The sequence below is a fragment of the Macaca nemestrina genome, chromosome 4 (genome assembly GCF_043159975.1).
Source record: "Macaca nemestrina isolate mMacNem1 chromosome 4, mMacNem.hap1, whole genome shotgun sequence".
In the NCBI taxonomy this organism is placed as follows: Eukaryota; Metazoa; Chordata; class Mammalia; order Primates; family Cercopithecidae; genus Macaca; species Macaca nemestrina.
Genome location: NC_092128.1, coordinates 9,804,729 through 9,828,043, shown reverse-complemented (window position 1 = coordinate 9,828,043; position 23,315 = coordinate 9,804,729). Strand labels below are relative to the sequence as shown.

The 23,315-nt window shown below is 46.9% G+C and overlaps 2 protein-coding genes across 6 annotated transcripts in view; one reads left to right on the top strand and one right to left on the bottom strand.

The window, feature by feature from the left end:
- LOC105474855 (zinc finger protein 425) overlaps window positions 1-9,810 on the bottom strand; it is a 44,644-nt gene extending 34,834 nt beyond the window's left edge. The window contains exon 1 of one of the 2 annotated variants that reach the window (XM_024790667.2): window positions 9,691-9,810. Coding sequence is in view for 1 of the 2 variants with exons in the window: in XM_024790666.2 (XP_024646434.2) it covers window positions 8,726-8,734 (9 nt within the window). In the remaining variant the exon portion in view is untranslated. Of the gene's footprint in view, window positions 1-8,725; window positions 8,946-9,690 lie in introns of those variants that run through there. The other variant, XM_024790666.2, reaches the window with a different exon arrangement.
- Window positions 9,082-23,315, top strand: part of LOC105474854 (zinc finger protein 398) — a 34,184-nt gene continuing 19,950 nt past the window's right edge. The window contains exons 1-2 of one of the 4 annotated variants that reach the window (XM_011729676.2): window positions 9,082-9,387; window positions 16,189-16,584. In XM_011729676.2, the coding sequence (XP_011727978.1) occupies window positions 9,364-9,387; window positions 16,189-16,584 (420 nt within the window). In that variant the 5' untranslated portion in view covers window positions 9,082-9,363. Of the gene's footprint in view, window positions 9,388-9,754; window positions 9,891-16,188; window positions 16,585-23,315 lie in introns of those variants that run through there. The other 3 variants (XM_011729677.2, XM_024790668.2, XM_071094290.1) reach the window with 3 other exon arrangements.

The window sequence follows — 23,315 nt, the reverse complement described above, 5'->3', positions numbered from 1 at the left end:
CTAAGGCATGAGAATTGCTACAATCCGGGAGGCAGAGGTTGCAGCGAGCCGAGATCGTGCCACTGCACTTCAGCCTGAGTGACAGAGTGAAACTCCATCTCAAAAACAAAACAAAACAAATCAAAAAACAGTATTTACGGTTTCAACTGGATTAAGAAAATAAATAAATAAATAAATAAATATTTTGTGTGTGTGTGTGTATTTATATAAAATAAGCTCAGAAAGATAAGAAACAAAATGCTTTGAGTGATTATCTCTGGATTGTATGATTATATGTGGCCTTTGTCTTTATACATCCCTGTATATTTCAAATATTCTGCAAAGCACAGAAAAATAATAATAAATGTGCTCACTGCAGCTTCAACGTCTGGGGTTCAATTGATCCTCTCATCTCAGCCTCCTGAGTAGCTGGGACTACAGGTGCATGCCACCATGCCCAGCTAATTTTTTTTTTTTTTTTTTTTTGAGACGGAGTCTCGCTCTGTTACCAGGCTGGAGTGCAGTGGCGCATCTTGGCTCACTGCAACCTCTGCCTCCCGGGTTCAAGCAATTTTCCTGCCATAGCCTCCAGAGTAGCTGGGACTACAGGAGCACACCACCACGCCCAGCTAATTTTTGGATTTTTAGTAGAGACGGGGTTTCACCATGTTGACCAGGATGGTCTTGATTTCTTGACCTCCTCATGATCCACCCGCCTCGGCCTCCCAAAATGCTGGGATTATAGGCACGAACCACTGCGCCCGGCCATTTTTTTTTTTTTTTTTTAAGTTTTAATTTTTTTTTGTAAAGATGGGGTCTCACAATGTTGCTAAACTGGTCTCAGACTCCTAGGCTCAAGTGATTCTCTCATCTGGGCCTCCCAAAGTGCTGGGATTATAGGCGCAAGCCAGTGTACCTGGCCTATCGTTACTGTGTGAATACCTGCTTTTAAATTTAGGTATTCTAAATTCCAAATGTAACTTGAAGTATAAAATCTAATGATGTGCCGGGCATGGTGGCTCACACCTGTAATCCCAGCACTTTGGGAGGCTGAGGTGGGCAGATCATGAGGTCAGGAGTTTGAAACCATCCTGGCCAACATGGTGAAACCCCGTCTCTACTAAAAATACAAAAATTAGCTGGGCGTGGTGGCACATGCCTGTAGTCCTAGCTACTTGGGAGGCTGTGGCAGGAGAATCACTTGAACCTGGGAGGCGGAGGTTGCAGTGAGCGAGATCACACCACTACACTCCAGCCTGGGGACAGAGAGAGACTCTGTCTCAAAATAAATAAATAAATAAAAATTTAAAAATAATAAAAATCTGATGATGTGCTTTAATGTTCAAATCCTGGCAGTCAGTAGAATTATATATGAATATATATTTAATACTACAAAAGTAAAATACTATAATAATTATTAAGGATTATGAAAGATGTTATTTTATGTAATAACAGGAACTTTCTTTTTTTTTTTTTTTTTTTTTTTGAGCCGGAGTCTTGCTCTGTCACCCAGGCTGGAGTGCAGTGGCCGGATCTCAGCTCACTGCAAGCTCCGCCTCCCGGGTTTACGCCGTTCTCCTGCCTCAGCCTCCCGAGTAGCTGGGACTACAGGCGCCCGCCACCTCGCCCGGCTAGTTTTTTTTTTTTTTTTGTATTTTTTAGTAGAGACGGGGTTTCACCGTGTTAGCCGGGATCGTCTCTCGATCTCCTGGCCTCGTGATCCGCCCGTCTCGGCCTCCCAAAGTGCTGGGATTACAGGCTTGAGCCACCGCGCCCGGCCAGGAACTTTCAAATAGTTACACTGACAGTATGATATTAAGAGTGTGTTATCTAGATAACTTTAGAAAGAACATTATGTTCTTTTTGAGCCTACAGATATTTATAAAAATACAATCGTACCATGGGGAAAAAGAATGAACATTCGATACAATAATTCTAGTTACTATGGAATTATTTTGCACAGTTGCATTCATAACAGTACATAAAATACTTATTTTTTTTTGAGACAGAGTCTCGCTCTGTTCCCCAGGCTGGAGTGTAGTGGTGTGATCTCGCTCACTGCAACCTCCGCCTCCCGGGTTCAAGTGATTCTCCTGCCACAGCCTCCCAAGTAGCTAGGACTACAGGCATGTGCCACCACGCCCAGCTAATTTTTGTATTTTTAATAGAGACGGGGTTTCACCATGTTGGCCAGGATGGTTTCAAACTCCCAAACTCAGGTGATCCACCCGACTTGGCCTCCCAAAGTGTTGGGATTACAGGCGTGAGCCACCAAGCCAGGCCCATAAAACACTTTTTAGAAACAAATGTTTAACAGTTTTGTTCCATTCCCTCCCCTCGAAAAAAAAAAAAAAAAAATCCCTGGCTGTGCATGGAATCCCAGCACTTTGGGTAGTCAAGGCAGGAGCATCCCTTGAGCCCAAGAGTTGGAGACCAGCTTGGGCAACATAGCAAGACCTCCTCTCTACTAAAAATTTAAAAGTTAGCCAGGTGTAGCAGGGCGGGTCTGTAGTCTCAGCTACTTGGGAGGCTGAGATGGGAGAATTGCTTGAGCCAAGGAGGTCAAGGCTGCAGTGAGTCACGCTTGTGCCACTGCACTCCAGCCTAGGCGACAGAGAGAACCTGTCTCAAAAAAAAAAAAAAAAAAATTCCTATTTGGTAATTTTTCACACATTAGGGAGAAAAAAGCACAGTGTCAACTTGGTCACCTCAAAATTTCACAAGGAGGGAGAATCTCATGTACAACACATATATGATAAATCATCTTTGAGACATGATTAAAAAATTTTTTTACAGAGCGTATGAAGAAAAGGAGAAAGTTTAGATTAAAATGGGGCACTCCAAATACAATTGTTCTCTCTAATCCACAGACTTTTCTTTTTTTTGAGACGGAGTTTCATTCTTGTCACCCAGGCTGGAGTGCAATGGCACGATCTTGGCTCACTGCAACCTCCGCCTCCCAGGTTCAAGCGATTCTTCCGCCTCAGCCTCCCGAGTAGCTGGGATTACAGGCATCGCCATCATGCCCAGCAAATTTTTGTATTTTTGTAGAGATTGGGTTTCATCAAGTTGGCCAGGCTGGTCGTGAACTCCTGACCTCAAGTGATCCGCCTGCCTCGGCCTCCCAAAGTGCTGGGATTACAGGCATGAGCCATGGTACCCGGCCCTAATCCACAGACTTTATAAGCATGCTTTTAGTAAGACAGGTTATCATAGGTTGGCATCCATGAAGGCTGCTTTTGTTTGAGACAGGGTCTCGTTTTGTCACTCAGGCTGGAATGCGATGGTGCAGTCATGGCTCCATACAGCCCCCAACTCCTGGGTTCAAGCAGTCCTCCCACCTCGACCTCCCAAAGTGTTGAGATTACAGAGGTGAGTCACCGTGCCTGGACTAATGATTTTAGAGCTTGTAGAGATAACTGCTATAGACTGGTAACCATTTTCAGTTGCGATTTCCCCAATACCTTAATTCTAAATATTATTTTAGGAAACATTCCTAAAATATTTTTCCTGATTCATTTTCTGCTGTGCACAAAAAGGTTAATGAAACTTAATTATGCTGCAACAATATTAAAAATGTCTTATATACCAGATATATACAGTATATAATTGTATATATACCAGATACTGTATATATCTGGTATATATTTGGATATGAAGAATGAAGCTTAATTTTTTATGTTTGACCCCACAGCGACCAATTATTAATTCAACTGTTTCCATTTTCCCTACTTTATGAAAAATTCCTAGGTCTCAGTGAATCTGACTTTGAGAAAAATTTATGGAATGTAAACTCAGTAAACAGAAATGCATGAAAGTCTAATTTCCCATGGAAAAATACAGTAAAGGCTACGAGCACAAGCACACTATAGTTTGTTCCCATCTTCAGTTTTATATTCACAAAATAGGTATAGCTTAATGTATGTTATTTTATTGATTGATTGATTGATTGGTGTAGTGGCATGATCTCGGCTCCCTGCAGACTCAACCTCCCAGGCTCAGGTGATTCTCCCACCTCTACCTTAATGTATTAATGATGTAATACAAAATTACTGGCCAGGTGCGGTGGCCAGAGTGAGACTCCATCTCAAAAAAGAAAAGAAAAGAAAAGAAAATTACTGGCAGCAAGCAGAAACATTGTAGATTTTTTTTTTTTTTTTTTTTTTTTTTTTGAGACGGAGTCTCGCTCAGTCGCCCAGGCTGGAGTACAGTGGCGCGATCTCAGCTCACTGCAAGCTCCGCCTCCCGGGTTCACGCCATTCTCCTGCCTCAGCCTCCCGAGTAGCTGAGACCACAGGCGCCTGCCACCTCGCCCGGCTAGTTTTTTGTATTTTTTAGTAGAGAAGGGGTTTCACCGTGTTCGCCAGGATGGTCTCGATCTCCTGACCTCATGATCCGCCCGTCTCGGCCTCCCAAAGTGCTGGGATTACAGGCTTGAGCCACTGCTCCCGGCAAAACATTGTAGATTTTGAAATTGTCTCGTTTTACAAGATACTTAAGCAAGGTGGAGCAGTTATTATGTCTTTCTAAAGCTGATCGGATAAAGGCTTTAATTTTGTAATTTTCAGAGAATATTACCAATGTAGCAAGATTTACCAATAACCAATGGTTGCTTGCAGACAAAAGAGTTTGTTGGAACTTGCTGAATAAATTTATGTGCCATGAGGGTACTTTTTACAGGATATACGCTGAAAAAAATCTGTCCTTGATTCTATGCAAGGGAAGATGCTGAAATTGGTGTGCATATACAGGGAAAGTCAAGATGCAGATGGAAACTGTGATTATTTTGTTAACTCAAAAACCAATTGGCAGGGCATGGTGGCTCATGCCTGTAATCCCAGCACTTTGGGAGGCCAAAGTGGGCGGATCACCTGAGATCAGGAGTTGGAGACCAGCCTGACCAACATGGAGAAACCCTGTCTCTACTAAAAATACAAAACTTATTTGGGCATGGTGGCGCACATCTGTGGTCCCAGCTACTTGGGAGGCTGAGGCAGGAGACTTGCGTGAACCTGGTAGGTGGAGGTTGCAGTGAGAAGAGATCATGCTATTACACTCTAGCCTCGGTGTCAGAGACAGACTCTGTCTCAAAAAAAAAAAAAAAAAAAAAAAAAAAAAAAAAAAAAAAAAACAACCCAACCCCAAAACAAACCAATTAAGGCTGGGTATGGTGACTCATGCCTGTAATCCCAGCACTCTGGGAGGCCAAGGTGGGCAGATCACCTGAGGTCAGTAGTTCAAGACCAGCCTGGCCAACATGGTGGTACCTCGTCTCTACTTAAAATACAAAATTAGCCTCCATGGTGGCGCACGCCTGTAATCCCAGCTACTTGGGAGGCTGAGGCAGGAGAATCACTTGAACCTGGGAGGCGGAGGTTCCAGTGAGCAGAGATTGCGCCATTGCACTCCAGTCCGGGCAACAAGAGTGAAACTCCATCTCAAAAAACAAAGAAACAAACAACCCCTAAAAAAGCCAATTAAATTGTTTCATAGTCACATTTCTAGATCCAAACTTTTAGGACAATTTTTTCTCTAGTGATTATGTATAGCAGCAAGAGCAGACAAAAATATTATAAATTAAAAATAAGTTAGTACAACAACCTTAAATCTGCTTCTGAAAATACTGTGCATCTTCTTTAAATAGTACACAAGAAGCTTCAGTCAGTGAAATTGCTTAATGAAATGCCAGTACCCTCCAAAGAATTTTTAAGGCCAAGAATTAAATAGGAAGAATTTCTTGTCTTAGTAAATTCCTATTCAAGGAAGGAACATTTAATAAATTGGTGGTAATATTACCATATTAAAGCAGAGAGGTAGCCTTGCTTTCCATGGAGCTCAGTTGAAGGTGTCTTATTTAGTAATACAAATGTCCCTGTGAAATGGCCATAGGAGCATCTGACAGAAATTGTTCTTACGTTATAACATCAAACTTGAAAACTTTACTACGTTTTTTTTTTTTGGAGATGGGATGTCAGTCTGTCGTCGAGACTGGAGTGCACGGGTGTGATTACAGCTCACTGCAGCTTCAACCTCCCTGGCTCAAGTGATCGTACCTCAGCCTCGCGAGTAACTGGGTCGACAGGTATACATTACCATTCCTGGCTAATTTTTGTGTTTTTTGTACAGACAGGGTCCCACCAGGTTTGCCTGACTGGTCTCAAATTCTTGGGTTCCTGCCTCGGCCTCCCACTGTGCTCGACTACTACTTTTTTTTTTGAGATGGAGTTTCATTCTTATTGCCCAGGGTGGAGTGCAATGGTGCAATCTTGGCTCACTGCAACCTCTTCCTCCTGGGTTCAAGTGATTCTCCTGCCTCAGCCTCCTGAGTAGCTAGGATTACAGGCACCTGCCACCATGCCCAGCTAGTTTTTCTATTTTTAGTAGAGACGGGGTTTCACCATGTTGGTCAGGCTGGTCTCAAACTCCTGACCTTAGGCGACCCACCCACCTCAGCCTCCCAAAGTGCTGGGATTATAGGCGGGAGCCGCCGTGCCCAGCGTCTCGGCTGCTACATTTTAAATAATAAAATTACACAACAGAATTTTCCTTCCAAGAAAATTCAGATTATTATTTTTTTGTAACCTGGTCATATTGTGATTCAAAGAATGGTAATTTTCATTATTAAACATTCACCATCTGACCAATATGTATATTCAGGTAAATCCCAAATTACAGACTGCATATGTAGCCCCAGGCTAAAAGTAACTTAGTCTGCTCAAGAGTAGTTGCCCCAACAGGATAGTTCTCATACTTTTGTGATTTACAGATAGTTATACTGTTACGGGCATTGACTCATTCATGTGTTGAAATACAGGTTTGGCAGGGTTTGATTCATCCACGTTTGAAACGAAGACTTACTGGAAAACCAGGGGCCTGCGCTTATCCTATCAAGACACACATGAAACTGCCCCTACAGGGTTGACAAAAACTGCATGCAGGTTCTGGACAGAAATATAGTTATAATTAAGCATTAATCAGGCTGCACTTTGGCCTACTTCCTTGTTGCTAATAGTCACAAGGCACTAGATACTGACATTTGCATGTCTATTGTTCCTATAGATAGGATTTCAGACTTCAGACTAAGCATTGATTTGCATCCCTGTTGTTCCTGTAGACAGGATCTCTGACATTAGAATCATAAGGCTTTTGTTTAAGGATCGCTTAAGATGTTTTTCAGACCACGAATTCCAGTGAAACAGTTGATTTCAAGCAGTTTGAAGACCCCCCACAGAGGAATGGCAAGAGCATGAGAATGTAGTTTCCTCATCTCCTTGTACCATCATTTCACCCAGCACTCTCCCACCAATCAGTCATCTCCATTACCCTTACAAACCCCAACCCCAAATTCCTAGGGGAGATAGATGTGAGGCTTCTTCCTGTCTCCTCCTTAGGTAGCCGTATGATTAGACCTCTTTCTCTGCTGCAACCTGGTGTCCCAGCATATAGACTTGCTATGTGCATTGGGCAAGGAACCTATTGCAGTTACACACACTCTGTTGACTTAAAACACAACCTCCCCAGGTAACACTTTGTTCTCGCAGGTCCTTTTTTTTTTTTTTTTTTTTTGAGATAGAGTCTAGCTCTGTCACCTAGGCTGGAGTGCAGCGCTGCCATCTCTGCTCACTGCAATCTCCGCCTCCTGGGTTCCAGCAATTCTCTTGCCTCAGCCTCCGGAGTAGCTGGGATTACAGGTGCACGCCACCACGCCCGGCTAATTTTTGTATTTTTTAGTAGAGACGGGGTTTCACCATGTTGGCCAGGCTGGTCTGGAACTCAGGTGATCTGCCCGCCTCGACCTCCCAAAGTGCTGGAATTACAGGCGTGAGCCACCACGCCCGGCCTGTTCTCGCAGGTCCTTTAGCTCAGACGCAGCAAACCGTAACCCCAAGCTCGATTTCTGCTGCTCTCAGGAATTCCACTTCCTCCAGCTTGGGCAACATAGCGAGACCCTGTCTCTACAGAAAAATAAATAAATAAATAAATAAATAAATAAATACAAATAAATTAAACATTAGCCGGGCTTGGTAGCTGCGCCTGTAGTCCAACCTGCTCGGGAAGGGTGAGGGGAAGGATCGTTTGAGCCGAGGAGTTTAAGGCTGCAGTGAGCCTTGTTTGTGCCACATGCACTCCAGCCTGGACGAGAGAGGGAGACTGTCTCTAAATAAATAAATCAATAAATAAGGCCGGGCGCTATGGCTCACGCTTGAAATCCCAGCACTTTGGGAGGCCAAGGCGGGTGGATCATTTGACGTCAGGAGCTCCAGACCAGCCTGGCCAGCATGGTGAAACCCCGTCTCCACTAAAAATAAAAAAAAAAAAAAAAAAAAAAAAAAAAAAAAAAAAATTAGCTAGGCATGGTGGTACGTGCCTGTAATCCCAGCTACTTGGGAGGCAAAGGCAGGAGAATCACTTGAACCCGGAAGGCAGTTGCAGTGAGCCGAGATCCCGCCACTGCACTCCAGCCTGGGCGACAGAGTGAGACTCCTTCTCTAAATAAATACATAAACAAAAATTAAGAATCCCATTTCCAGACAGGCCCCGGAGAGTCAATAATCCGAGATGTGAAAGAAACCTTGGAATATTATTTGATCCCAACACGGGCCGCATGGGACGTGAACCGCCTCACCTCGGCAACCACGTTTGTAATTTCCGCAAATGATCTATATCTTCTTCATCCCAAAATTGTGCCTCCCCGTCACTCATTCCACCCACAGGCTCCCTTCAGCCCTGTCCCCCTTACTCTCACCCTGCACATTTCCGCTGTTTTAAATACCGCTGCACTTCAGCAGAAGCCGTTCCCTGCACAGGGCGCCTGCGTATCGAGCCTCGGTGAAGAAAATCACTCCCCAGAATGAACCCGGCTTTGCGGCTGGGTCCTAAACTGCGGTCAGCTGAACCTTCTCGTGGGAATATGAGAAAGCGGAACACTCGTGGGCCCCAAATAACAATCCTCCCCACACCGAAGCCCACAAGCCGGAGGAGGGGGGGTGGAGGTGACGCGGGCGGCGCTGGCCGCGGGGGCCGGCAGGGGGCGCGCTGGCCGCGGCTGGCGGGCAGCGCGAGCCTGCGGCGCGTCTAGGCCCGCGCGGTTCCCGGTGCACTCGCTGCCCACAAAGCGCCAGCTGAGGGGCCGCTGCGGGAGGAGTGCGGCGGAGCCTGTCTCGAGACCGCAGCTTGACCCGCCGCCTGCCGCCCCGCGTCTCCGCCGCGTTCCTGCGCGTCCCGAGCCCCGACGGCCGCGTGAGTCCCGTCCGTGCGGGGAAGGCAGGGCCGGGTCGGCGCCGCCTGTGGAGAGAACCCGGCGGCCAGGCCTGCGTGGGGCCGAGCGCGGCGGCAGTGGCGGCGGCGGAGACTTCCGAGGCCCGGGCCAGACATCGCAGGGCCATGGCTGAGGCGGCCCCGGCCCCGGTAAGAGAGGCCGCGCGCGAGTGTTGTGAGCCCCCGAGACCCAGACCCCGAGGGAGGAAGGCGGGAGGGTAGGGAGCTGGCAGGCACAGGCGCCGTTCTCAGGTCCCACGGGCCACGTCGCCCGGGCTTGGCGGCTGCAGCCTCGCGTGAAGGGACTTAGCGGGTGGGTGTGAAACCGCCCACCCGGGGACACCAGGCTGGGGCGCGGGTCTGAGGGGAACTCGCAGGCAGCTGTGAGACCCGGGGCCCTGCAGTTGGGTTGAAGCCGAGGGGTTGCCCGCTGCGTGTCAGCCCCACTCCTACCCGCCAGACGCTGGCAGCGGAGTTGGGCTGGGGAGCCGTCAGCCATTCTCGCGGCCACGGGAGCGGTCGTCATCGGCAATCTGAGCGGTGGCGCGGGAGGCATTTAGTGTGCGGAGGCGCCTTCCCGCCGCGCTGCGTGGCGCCCGGCACCGGACACGGGACACGGGGGAGGCCCTCTCGAAATATCTGCCGAATGAATGGTGCGGACCCGGAGGCTGGAGTGGCCGGCCTTGCGTGCGTGGCGGTTCATTCGCGGGTGTTTGCCAAGGCCTGCGGGGGCCGGCAGCGGCCAGTTGCCAGGGCGACCGAGGAGACCTGGCCGCGCCTGCACGCAGCCCCGTAGAATGAGAAGGGGACGGTCAGGCCGCGGGGAAAGCACTGATCGCATTTGCCCCCCAAGAGGCCTTTGGTCACCTCTAGGATAGCCATTGTACTGGGTCAGGAGCCACACTGGCACTTGAGGGGTGACTGGGAAAAGGAGGAAGAGCAGCGGTGGGTGGGGGATAGAGCAGAGGGAAGTGCTACCTCCACTCTTGGACCTGTTTTTCTTTTTTCCAACCTTTTTTGTGTGTGTGTGTATAGGTGGGATGGTAGAGATGATCCTGCCTCTGTGCCAGCCCTGGCTGATAGAAATATAAGGGAAGCCACATACAAAACTCTAAATCAAACTTGTCCAACCCGCAGCCCCCAGGCCGCGTGCGGACTAGGACTACTTTAAATGCGGCCCAACACAAATTCGTAAACTTTCTTAGAACATTATGAGATTTATGCACGGACCTTTTTCTTTTTCTTTTTTTTTTTTTAAAGCTCATCAGCTATCATCATCAATATTTTATGTGTGACCCAAGACAGTTCTTCCAATGTGGCCCAGGGAAGCCAAAAGATTGGACACCCCTGCTTAAATTCTCTAGGCGTCACTTTTAAAAAGTAAAAAGCCAGGCGCTGTGTTGTGCGCGCCTGTAGTCCCAGGTAGGCTGGGGGTTGAGGCGGAAGAATCACTTGAGGCCAGTAGTTCGAGGCAGTCCACACCGTGTTTCTAAAATAAAAAAATTTTTTTGAAAAAAAATAAGGATAGACCGGGCGCGGTGGCTCAAGCCTGTAATCCCAGCACTTTGGGAGGCCGAGACGGGCGGATCACGAGGTCAGAAGATCGAGACCATCCTGGCTAACACGGTGAAACCCCGTCTCTACTAAAAAATACAAAAAACTAGCCGGGCGAGGTGGCGGGCGCCTGTAGTCCCAGCTACTCGGGAGGCTGAGGCAGGAGAATGGCGTGAACCCGGGAGGCGGAGCTTGCAGTGAGCTGAGATCCGGCCACTGCACTCCAGCCTGGGCGACAGAGCAAGACTCCGTCTCAAAAAAAAAAAAAAAAAAAAAAAAAGGATAAATAGATGAAATTAATTTTAATGATATATTTATTTAACTCAATATATGCAAAATATTATTTCAACATGTAATCAATTTACTTTTTTATTTTTTTGAGGTGGAGTCTCACTCTGTCGCCCAGGCTGGAGTGCAGTGGCGCCATCTCGGCTCACTGCAACCTCTGCCTTCCCAGTTCAGGCGATTCTCCTGCCTTAGCCTCCTGTAGCTGGAACTACAGGTGCGTGCCACCACGCCCGGCTCCTTTTGTATTTTTAGTAGAGATGGGGTTTCACCGTGTTTGCCAGGATGGTCTCAATCTCCTGACTTTGTGATCCGCCCGCCTTGGCCTCCCAAAGTACTGTGATTACAGGCGTGAGACACCGCGCCCGGCCTCATGTAATCAATTTAAAACATTAATGGCCGGGTGTGGTGACTCAAGCCTGTTATCCCCAGCACTTCAGGAGGCAGTTGTGGGAAGATGGCTTCAGCCCAGGAGTTGACCAGCCTGGGCAACACAGGGAGACTCCATCTCTACAAAACAAAAAAAAAAAGTTGGTTTTTTTTTTTTTTAATTAGCCAGGCGTGGTGGCATGCACCTGTACTCCCAGCTACCCAGGAGGCTTAGGTGGGAGGTGTTTGAGCCAGGGAGGTGGAGGCTGCAGTGAGCTGTGATCCTGCCACTGCCCTCCAACCTGGCAACAAAGCGAAACCCTGTCTCAAGCAAACAAACAAATATTTTTTTCATACTAAGTCTTCAAAATCTCGTGTATTTTATACTTATAGCACATCTCAATTTAACTAACCACATTTCAGGTGCTCAGTGGCCACATGTGGGTAGTGGCTACTGTATTGAACAGTGCCAGTCTACCTTATGGAGAAGAATCAGGAGACAGATTGACACTAAGAAAGGAACAACCTCCCCAAAAAAGTGAAAGGGGTTGGCATAAGTGAAGCTAATGTGGAGAGTTAAGATTTAAATAGGATGCAACTTCCTTACTAAGTAAAGAAGAAAACTTAGATTCAGTTACTGATAAGTTTGAAGCGAGGAGTATAAAGAGAGTTGAATGAATTTAGGTCTGATTAATTTTTGTCTCAAAGTAAGAGGACATGTCATCTTCTGAGAGTGGGGGACTGCAGCAGACTACTACTCAGTGTCAGCATTACCTGGGAGTTTGTTAAAAATACAGAATCTCGGCCGGGCTCGGTGGCTCAAGCCTGTAATCCCAGCACTTTGGGAGGCCGAGACGGGCGGATCACGAGGTCAGGAGATCAAGACCATCCTGGCTAACGCAGTGAAACCCCGTCTCTACTAAAAAATACAAAAAACTAGCCGGGCGAGGTGGCGGGCGCCTGTAGTCCCAGCTACTCGGGAGGCTGAGGCAGGAGAATGGCGCAAACCCGGGAGGCGGAGCTTGCAGTGAGCTGAGATCCGGCCACTGCACTCCAGCCTGAGCGACAGCGCGAGACTCCGTCTCAAAAAAAAAAAAAAAAAAAAAAAAATACAGAATCTCAGGCCATGTACCGTGGCCCATGCCTGTAATCCAGCGCTTTGGGAGGCTGAGGCAGGCGAATCACTTGAGCTGAGGAGTTTGAACCAGCCTAGGCAACATGGTGAAACCCTGTCTCTACCAAAAATACAAAAATTAGCGGGGCATGGTGGTGTGTGCCTGTGGTTCCAGCTACACGGGAGGCTGAGGTGGGAGAATCGCTTGAGCCCATGAGATGGAGGTTGCAGTGAGCTGAGGTTGCACCACTGCACTCCAGCCTGGGTGACAGTGAGACCCCATCCCAAAAAAACGAAAACAAAACCCAACAGAATCTCAGTTTTCCTCACAGACCTACTGAATCAAAATCTGTGCTTTGACAATATCTCCAGGTGATTCTCCCCAGGCCCCCCCACCCCGCCCACACTGTCTCACTCTGTCCCAGGCTGGAGTACAGTGGCACAATCTCAGCTCACTGCAACTTCCGCCTCCCGGGTTCAAGTGATTCTCTAGCCTCAGCCTCCCGAGTAGCTGGAATTACATCGCTTGCCACCACACCCAGCTAATTTTTGTGTTTTTAAGTAGAGATGGGGTTTCACCATGCTGGTCAGGCTCATCTCAAACTCCTGACCTCAGGTGATCCACCTGCATTGGCCTCCCAAAGTGCTGGGATTACAGGCGTGAGCCACCATGCCCAGCCGGCCCCTCCAGGTGATTCTTATTCATGTTAGTTTGAGGACAACTGTACTAAAAGCTGAAGGACTGTGCTGAGGCTTTATAGTAGCCACTTTATGGAATGGGACAAGCAGCATGGAGGGCACGAGTCAATGTTGAGGTCCCCACAAAGCTTAGAAACCATTGGTGTGTGGTGACAGCAGTTTACCTGGTGGTTTCCTCTAGGCGTGCTTACTAATCTGCTTACAGGAATGGGAGAAAGAATGATTGGACTGATTCAAGGCTAGAGGTTAGCTGAGCAGGTGAGGCAGAAAGACATGAGAGAAGGGGGTTTGGAAGTGACTGACATGATCAACTAGAGAAAAAAACAAAGCCAGGAATAGGCAGATAAACTAGGAGCAAATGGAATGGTCAAAGAACTAGGTGAAATGAGAATAAGGTAATGGGCAAGCTGGAAAGATGGCTGGAAAGATGAAGAGAGTGGCTTATCAGTTTCATAGAGTTAGAAGGCTTTGTATACGTCATCCTAGTCCAACTTATTTGTTGTGGAAATTTTTTCCTTTTATACTACTCTTTGTTTCAAAGCAAATTATTTCGGAGCAGCCTTTTATTTTCTTGGAAAGATCAATAACCCAGGAGTTATAGGATGCAATGAGCTACTGTCATGCCACTGTACTCCAACCTGGGTGACCCTGTCTCTAAAAATAAAAAATAATAAAATAAAATTGAGCTATAGAAGACACTCTGAGGCAGCTGGTTTGCATGCTAGCCTGTTTATTTATTCACTCATTCAACAAAAATTTTTTTTATTTTTTTTATTTTTGAGACTGAGTCTCATTCTGTCGTGTAGGCTGGAGTACAGTGGCACAGTCTTGGCTAACTGTAACCTCCACCTCCTGGGTTCAAGCGATAAGTGGATAACATTTAAACTATCCATCTTAGACTTTAAAATCATATAAAATAACGTGGCCCGACGCGGTGGCTCACGCCCATAATCCCAGCACTTTGGGAGGCCGAGGAGGGTGGATCACGGGGTCAGGAGATCAAGACCATCCTGGCGAACACAGTGAAACCCCGTCTCTGCTGAAAATACAAAAAATTAGCTGGGCCTGGTGGCACCCTCCTGTAATTCCAGCTACTTGGGAGGCTTAGGCAGGAGAATCCCTTGAACCCGGGCAGCAGAGGTTGCAGTGAGCTGAGATGGCACCACTGCACTCCAGCCTGAGTGACAGTGTGAGACTCTGTCTCAAGAAGTAAATAAATAAATAATAAATAAATAATGTGATTTCCCTTAAAGACTTTTTTTTTTTTTTTTTTTTTTTGGTGAGACGGAATCTCTCTCTGTCACCCAGACTGGTGCGATGTCACTCACTGCAAGCTCCACCTCCTGGGTTCACGCCGTTCTGCTGCCTCAGCCTCCCAAGTAGCTCGGACTACAGGCGGCTGCCACCATGCCTGGCTAATTTTTTGTAGTTTTAGTAGAGACAGGGTTTCACCATGTTAGCCAGGATGGTCTTGATCTCCTGACCTTCTGATCCACCTGCCTCGGCCTCCCAAAGTGCTGCGATTACAGACATGAGCCACTGCGCCCGGCCTAGATTTCTTTTTTTTTTTTTTTTTTTTTTTTTGAGTTTTGCTGTTGTTGCCCAGGCTGGAATGAAATGGTGCGATCTCAGCTCACCGAAACCTCTGCCTCCTGGGTTCAAGCGATTCTCCTGCCTCAGCCTCCCGTGTAGCTAGGATTACAGGCATGCGCCAACATGGCTGGCTAATTTTGTATTTTTAGTAGAGACAGGATTTCTCCATGTTAGTCAGGTGGGTCTTGAACTCCCGACCTCAGGTGATCAGCCTCTCAAAGTACTGGGATTACAGGTGTGAGCCACCCACCACACCTGGCCTCTTTTTTTTTTTATTTTAAGAGACAGAGTCTCCCTCTGTTGCCCATGCTGTAGTGCAGTGGCATAATCTTGGCTCACTGCAACCTCCAGTTCTCAGGTTAAAGTGATTCTCCTACCTGGGCCCCCCGAGTAGCTGGTGTTACAGACTTGCACCATCACCTGGCTAATTTTTGTATTTTTAGTAAAGATGGGGTTTCACCATGTTCGCCAGGCTGGTCTCGCACTCCCAAACTCAGGTGATCTGCCCACCTCGGCCTCCCAAAGTGCTAGGATTACAGGCATGAGCCACCACGCCAGCCAGAATTTCTTTTTTTGAATAGTTCAATAATTATTAGTGGGTCACAAAGGCACACACCTGTAGCCCCAGCTACTTGGGAGGTTGAGGCAGGAGGGTTGCTTGAGTGAGCCAGCCTGGGCAACATAATGAGACCCCCAAGACCTTGTCTCTAAAAAGAAACAAAAAATGTATTTATTGTAGGCCAAAGTTTGCCTGTCTGAAAATTTCGTTATGTTGGTTTTAGTTCTGCCCTCTGGAGTAACATAGTGTAAGATGAAATAAGTCTATTCTGCCTTCTGTTTTGTAACCCTCATTATTTGAAAACAGCTCTCATGTTTTCTTCAGATTCAAGATTCTTAGCTTATTCAGCCATTACTGAATGGTGTGGTTGTAGTTTGTAAACAGGGTGATTGACAGGTCTAGAGCATAAGTCTATAATGGATTTATCAGAGGGCACTAGGTTCAGTGAGGCCTGGAAAGGATCCCTGTACACATTTGCCTTTTCCAGAGACAGAGGATGCTGCAGCAACCTAAGCTGGGCCTTATATTGGAGGAAATATACCAGACTAGTTCAAGAGCCAATTTCATTAATTCACTGTCTTACCCAATCTATCCCAGAACCACCACATCAGGTCTCTTGGCTGTTGTTGCCAGTGAGCTTCAGAAAGATGAGACAGTACTAAAACTATATTCAAATTAATCTCTGCTGGACAGTTAAGCAGTCCTTATCTGATTTTAGTTTGGAGTTAGGGTTCCTTCTAATGCTCAGTGTCTTGTTCCATCTTTCCACTGCATGCAGACATCTGAATGGGACTCCGAGTGCCTTACATCCCTGCAGCCCCTTCCTCTTCCTACACCCCCAGCAGCAAATGAGGCACACCTGCAGACAGCAGCTATCTCTCTGTGGACGGTGGTGGCCGCCGTGCAGGCTATAGAGAGGAAGGTGGAGGTCCACAGCCGGCGACTCCTACACCTAGAAGGTCGGACAGGGACAGCAGAGAAGAAACTAGCCAGCTGTGAAAAGACAGTTACCGAGCTTGGGAACCAGTTGGAGGGCAAGTGGGCCGTGCTGGGGACCCTGCTGCAGGAGTACGGGCTGCTGCAGAGGCGGCTGGAGAACTTGGAGAACCTGCTGCGCAACAGGAACTTCTGGATCCTGCGGCTCCCTCCAGGTATTAAGGGAGATATCCCAAAGGTAATACCTTCATTTCCAGATGTAAAGTGGTACCACTAAAACTTATACTAGTAGTAGTCTTGGTAATTCAGTTACTTAGATATTTTTATTTCCTTTTAAAGTTTCTTCAAATGTCTCAGGCTGAAAGAATCATGAAAGTGTTTCATGTTTGTCTATTTGGGAAACATTTTATATTTAATTTAGTACCCATTTAGAGTGCCAAGATTCAGATTGGAAACCTCTTTCCGGACCAAAGTTGGCTATCTGGTAGATGGATTTTTTTTCTCTTTTGGTTTATCCTACCCATTGCCTATGAACCGCTTCTTTCTTCGTTAACTTGTGTGCCAGAATCTTGGGGAGGAGACTACATAAATATTCATTGAAATCAGTCAATTTGAGGCTGGGCACGGTGGCTCATCCCAGCATTTTGGGAGGCTAAGGTGGGCAGATACCTGAGGTCAGGAGTTCGAGACCAGCCTGGCCAATGTGAGGAAACCCTGTCTCTACTAAAAATACAAAAATTAGCCAGGTGTGGTGGTGCACGCCTGTAATCCCAGCCACTCGGGAGGCTGAGGCTGGAGAATAGCTTGAACCCGGGAGTTGGAGGTTGCAGTGAGCTAAGATCACGCCATTGCATGCCAGCCTAGGCAACAAGAGCAAAACCTTCTCCAAAAAAAAAAAAAAAAAAAAGCCTGGCGAGGTGGCTCACGCCTGTAATACCAGCACTTTGGTAGGCTGAGGCAGGTGGATCTGCTGAGGTCAGGAGTTTGAGACCAGCCTGGCCAACACAGTGAAACCCCATCTCTACTTACAATACAAAAATTGGCCAGGCATGGTGGCTCACACCTGTAAACCCAGCACTTTGGGAGGCCGAGGAAGGCAGATCACGAGGTCAGGGGTTTAAGACTGGCCTGGCCAACATGGCCAATAAGGCGAAACCCCATCTCTACTAAAAATAAAAAAAGTAGCTGGGCATGGTGGCGGGTGCCTGTAATGCCAGCTACTTGGGAGGCTGAGGCAGGAGAATTGCTTGAACCCGGGAGGTGGAGATTGTAGTGAGCCTAGATCGTGCCATTGCACTCCAGTCTGGGCGACAAGAGCAAGCCTGCATCTCAAAAAAAAAAAAAAAAAAAAGAGGCCAGGTGCGGTGGCTCACTCCTGTAATCCCAGCACTTTGGGAGGCCGAGACGGACAGATCACTAGGTCAGGAGATCGAGACCATCCTGGCTAACACGGTGAAACCCCGTCTCTACTAAAAAATACAAAAAACTAGCCAGGCGAGGTGGCGGGCGCCTGTAGTCCCAGCTACTCGGGAGGCTTAGGCAGGAGAATGGCGTGAACCTGGGAGGCGGACCTTGCAGTGAGCTGAGATCCGGCCACTGCACTCCAGCCTGGGCGACAGAGCAAGCCTCCGTCTCAAAAAACAAGAAAAGAAAAGTTATCTGGGCATAGTGGCGGGCACCTGTAATCCCAGTCAGGAGGCTGAAACAGGAGAATTGCTTGAACCCAGGAGGTCTGGGTGGCCCTGTTTCTAAAAATTAAAAAATAAATAAAAATTGGCTGGATGCGGTGGCTCACACCTGTAATCCCAGCACTTTGGGAGGCCAAGGCAGGTGGATCACGAGGTCAGCAGTTTGAGATCAGCCTGGCCAACATGGTGAAACCCTGTCTCTACTAAAAATACAAAAATTAGTCTGGCGTGGTGGCGTGCATCTGTAATCCCAGCTACTCAGGAGGCTGAGGCAGGAGAATTGCTTGAACCTGGGAGGCAGAGGTTGCAGTGAGCAAAAATCATACTACTGCACTGCAGCCTGGGTGACAGAGCAAGACCCTGTCTCCAAAAAAATAAATAAATAAATAAAAGTAAGCTACAGGAGATAGCCCTGAGGAAGCTGGTTTGCATGCAAGCCTATTTATTTACTGTTTCATTCATTCAACAAAAATTTGTGTTTTTTTGTTTGTTTGTTTTTTGAGATGGAATCTCGCTCTGTTGCCCAGTCTGGAGTGCAGTGACGTGATCATAGCTCACCACAACCTCAAACCCCTGGACTCAAGCCATCCTCATACCTCAACTGAGACTATAGGCGTGTTTCACCGCACTCAGTTAGCAAATATTTTTTGAATGCTTACTATTTGCTATCTACATCCTGAGGGCATAGCAGCAAACAATTTACTTAAGCTCCTCTGGAGCTTAGATTTTTTTGAGGAAAGAAAAATAATGTAAACCCACATACACATTTAGATGCTTTGATAAAAATAAAACAAAGTGCCATCTGGTGATCTATTTTCATATTTTCAATTGGGTGTCAGAGAAGCTCTCATAAAGGAGCTAATATTTAAGCTGATTCTTAAAGGTGAGGAAGGATTCAACTGTGAGAAGATCTGAGAAAGAGCTTTCCAGGCAGAAAGAATAGCTATGCAAAGTCCCTAAGGCACAAACAGATTTGGAACCCTGAGGCAAAGGAAAGATGCCAGTGAGTTGGTATGGATGAATGAGCAAGAGCATGACTGGAGAAAGGGGCAGGGGTCAGATCATTTAGGGTGGTGTTTTTCAGCCCTGGCTGTAGGTAAGAATCACCTGGGGCCAGGTGTGGTGGCTCATGCCTGTAATCCCAGTACTTTGGGAGGTTGAGGTGGGCAGATCACGAGGTCAAGAGATTGAGACCAGCCTGGCCAACGTGGTGAAACCTGTCTCTGCTGAAAATACAAAAATTAGGTAGGTGTGGTGGCAGGTTTCTGTAATCCCGGCTACTCAGGAAGCTGAGGCAGGAGAATCGCTTGAACCTGAGAGACGGAGGTTGCAGTGAGCCAAGATTGTGCCACTGCACTCCAGCCTGGGCAACAGAGTGAGACTCTGTCTCCAAAAAAAAAAAAAAGAAGAAGAATCACCTGGTAGGCTTTTAAAATTTTGATGAGCATCACATCCAGATTCTGACCTAATAGGTCCAGGATGGAGCCTAAGCATGAATAATTTTTTTTAAAAACCTCCATAGATGATTCTAATAAATGGCTAGGGATGTGTAGGGTGTTTAAGACCAAGGAAAGGAATTTGGATTTTTAACTAAGGTGTAATGAGGAGAAATTGGAGGGTTTGAAGCAGAGGAATTATATTTGGTTTTATAATTTGAAAGAATCCCTTTGGCTGCTTTGTAGAGAATGAATCGTGGAGGCAAGAACTGAAGAAGGGAGGGAGGAAATACTAAGGCAAGGAGGGATGTAGGTGGCTTGGATGAGGGTAGCAGTTGCAGAGATGGAGAGAAGTGGACAGATACAGGATGTTTGGTGGTAGAACTGACAATAAGAGTTATTGATGGGAAGGCCAGGTGCAGTGGCCCACGACTGTAATCACACCACTTTGGGAGGCCAAGGTGGGCAGATCATGAGGTCAGGAGTTTGAGACCAGCCTGGCCAACGTGGTGAAACCCCGTCTCTACTAAAAATACAAAAAAAATTAGATGGACGTGGTGGTGGGCACCTGTAATCCCAGCTACTTGGGAGGCTGAGGCAGGAGAATCACTTGAACTTGGGACGGAGAGGTTGCAGTGAGCCGAGATCGCGCCACTGCACTCCAGCCCCGGTGACAGTGTGAGACTTCATCTCAAAAAACAAACAAACAAAAAAAGAGGTACTGGTGGGAATTAGGAAATAAGGCGTTAGGAACAGTAATTTTAGACCAGTTGTGGTGGCTCATGCCTATAATCCCAGCACTTTGGGAGGCTGAGGCAGGTGGATCATCTGAGGTGAGGAGTTTGAGACCAGCCTGACCAACATGGATAAATCTCTACTAAATATTCAAAAAAAATTAGCTGGGCGTGGTGGTACATGCCCGTAATCCCAGCTATTTGGGAGGCTAAGGCAGGAGAATTGCTTGAACCCAGGAGGTGGAGGTTGCAGTGAGCCGAGATTGTGCCACTGAACTCCAGCCTGGGCAACAAGAGTGAAACTCCATTTCAAAAAAAAAAGAACAATAATTATAAATTTACTCTGTGATAATTTAGTTAGAATTTACTATTCTAAGTGTTCTACTTATTTTAAGGCATATGAGTCTCATAATAACCCAACTTGCCTGAGATCACATAGTTACTTAATATAAATAACAAAGTTGTGTTTTAACTAGGTTGGTTCCAGAGCAGATGCTCTTAACCACGTCAGGTTTACTGACTCAGGCTTTTGGCTTGAAGAACTGAGTAGATGGTGTTGGCGTTTCCTTGAGAGGAATAACTTGGGGAAGTGTGGCCTTGGAGGTGGGAGGAAATTAGGAGTTCACCTTTGACAATGTTAGGTTTGAAATGCCTGTGATACTTTCAGGAGAGACGTTTAGTAGACTGAGAAAGTCCGGGACCAGCCGGGCGTGGTGGCTCACGCCTGTAATACCAGCACTTTGGGAGGCCAAGGCAGGTGGATCACAAGGTCAAGAGATCAAGACCATTCTGGCCAACATGGTGAAACCCCATCTCTACTAAAAGTACAAAAATTAGCTGGGCGTGGTGGTGCTCGCCTGTAGTCACAACTACTCGGGAGGCTGAGGCAGGAGAATTGCTTGAACCCGGGAGGCAGAGGTGGCAGTGAGCAGAGATCGTGCCACTGCACTCCAGCGAGACTCTGTCTCAAAAAAAAAAAAAAAGTCCAGGACCACGCTCCTGGGGTAGGAGGAGCCAGCAGAGAAGATTAAGAAGGAAAGGCTGGGCCAGCACCATGGCTCATGCCTGTAATCCCAGTACTTTGGGAGGCTCAGGTGGGCGGATCATGAGGTCAGGAGTTCGAGACCAGCCCAGCCAATATGGTGAAACCCTGTCTCTACTAAAAATACAAAAAAATTAGCCAGGCGTGGTGGCAGGCGCCTGTAGTCCCACCTACTAGGGAGGCTGAGGCAGGAGAATTGCTTGAACCCAGGAGGCGGAGGTTGCAGTGAGCTGAGATCATGCCATTGCACTGCAGCCTGGGCAACAGAGCAAGAGTCCGTCCCCCCCAAAAAATAAAAATAAAAATAAAAAAGAAGGAAAGGCTGATGAGGTAGAGGAAAAAACAAACAGGAAAGTATGTGGTGTCACGGGGCCAAGGAGAATAAAAAGCATGCCAAGTAGAGAGTTGTCATTTGTGTTAACTATGTTACTGGGAGGTTTAGAAAGATGAGGACAGTGAGTATGATTTGTCTACGTAGATGTCACTGGTGGCTTTTACAATAATTGCTTGTGTGGACTGGTAGGATAGAAGACTGAATGGAGCAGGTTTTGAAGAGTGAATGGGAAGAGAGAAAATGGAAAGATGATCAACAACTCTTTCAGATTTTTCTGTGAAGTGTGGTGGAGGATGAGGAAGTACCTGGGAAGGATATTAGAGACATTTCTCATAGAGAACCTTCTCCATAGTACATTTTATTTGTGTATCTGGAGCTCCTCCAGAAGTTCTTGGGATAATTTAAATTTAGTATTCACGGCCGGGCGTGGTGGCTCACACCGGTAATCCCAGCACTTAGATTAGAGGAATGTGCCACCATGCCCAGCTAATTTTGTATTTTCAGTAGAGACAGGGTTTCACCATGTTGGTCAGGCTGGTCTCGAACTCCTGACCTCAGATGATCCGCCTGCCTCAGCCACCCAAAGTTCTGGGACTACAGGTGTGAGCCACCAGGCCCAGCCAGTGTGATACTTTGATACATTTGTATAAACTGTAATGATAAAATGAGGGTAATTAGCATATCCATCACCTGAAGCATTTATCATTTCTTTGTGTTTGGAACACCAAAAAATCTCTTCTAGACCGGGCGCGGTGGCTCACGCCTGTAATCCCAGCACTTTGGGAGGCCAAGGCGGGTGGATCATGAGGTCAGGAGATCGAGACCATCCTGGCTGACACGGGGGTCTCTACTAAAAATACAAAAAATTAGCTGGGTGTGGTGGTGGGCACCTGTAGTCCCAGCTACTTGGGAGGCTGAGGCAGGAGAATGGAGTAAACCTGGGAGGCGGAACTTGCAGTGAGCCGAGATTGCGCCCCCACACTCTAGCCTGGGCGACAGTGAGACTCCATCTAAGAAAAAACAAAAATCCTCTCTTTTAGCTATAAGTTATTGTTAACTATAGTAACCGTACAATACTATATAACACTAGAACTTACTCCTTTAATCTAGCTGTACTTTTTTGTCTGTTAACTGACCTTTTCCTATCTCCTCCACCCACTACCCTTCCCAGCCTCTAGTAACCACCATTCTACTCTCTCCTACTGAGATCAGCTTTTGCCCCGACTGGTCTCTAACTTCTGGGCTCAAGCGGTCTGCCCACCTTGGCCTCCCAAAGTGCTGGGACTGCAGGCGTGAGCCGCTGTTCCTGGCCATGGTGTTTAACTTTCTGTGCCAGGCTTATTTCATTTAACATAATGTCTTCCAGATTCATCCATGTTGCTGCGAATGACAGGATTTCATTTTTTATTATGGCTTCATAGTATACCATTGTGTGTGTGTGTGTGTGTGTGTGTGTGTGTGTGTGTGTATATACATATATATATATATATATATCACCTTTTTCAAGTCCATCCATTGATGGGCACTTAGGATGATTCCATCGCCTGGCTGTTGTGAATAGTGCTGCTATAAACATCGAAGTGCAAATATCTCATCAGTTACTGATTTCCCTTCCTTTGGATATATACCCAGCAGTGGGACTGTTGGAACCTAGGGTAATTCTGTTTTTAGTTTTTTGAATCTCCATACTGTTTTACATAACGGCTGTAATAATTTACATTCCCACCAATGGTGT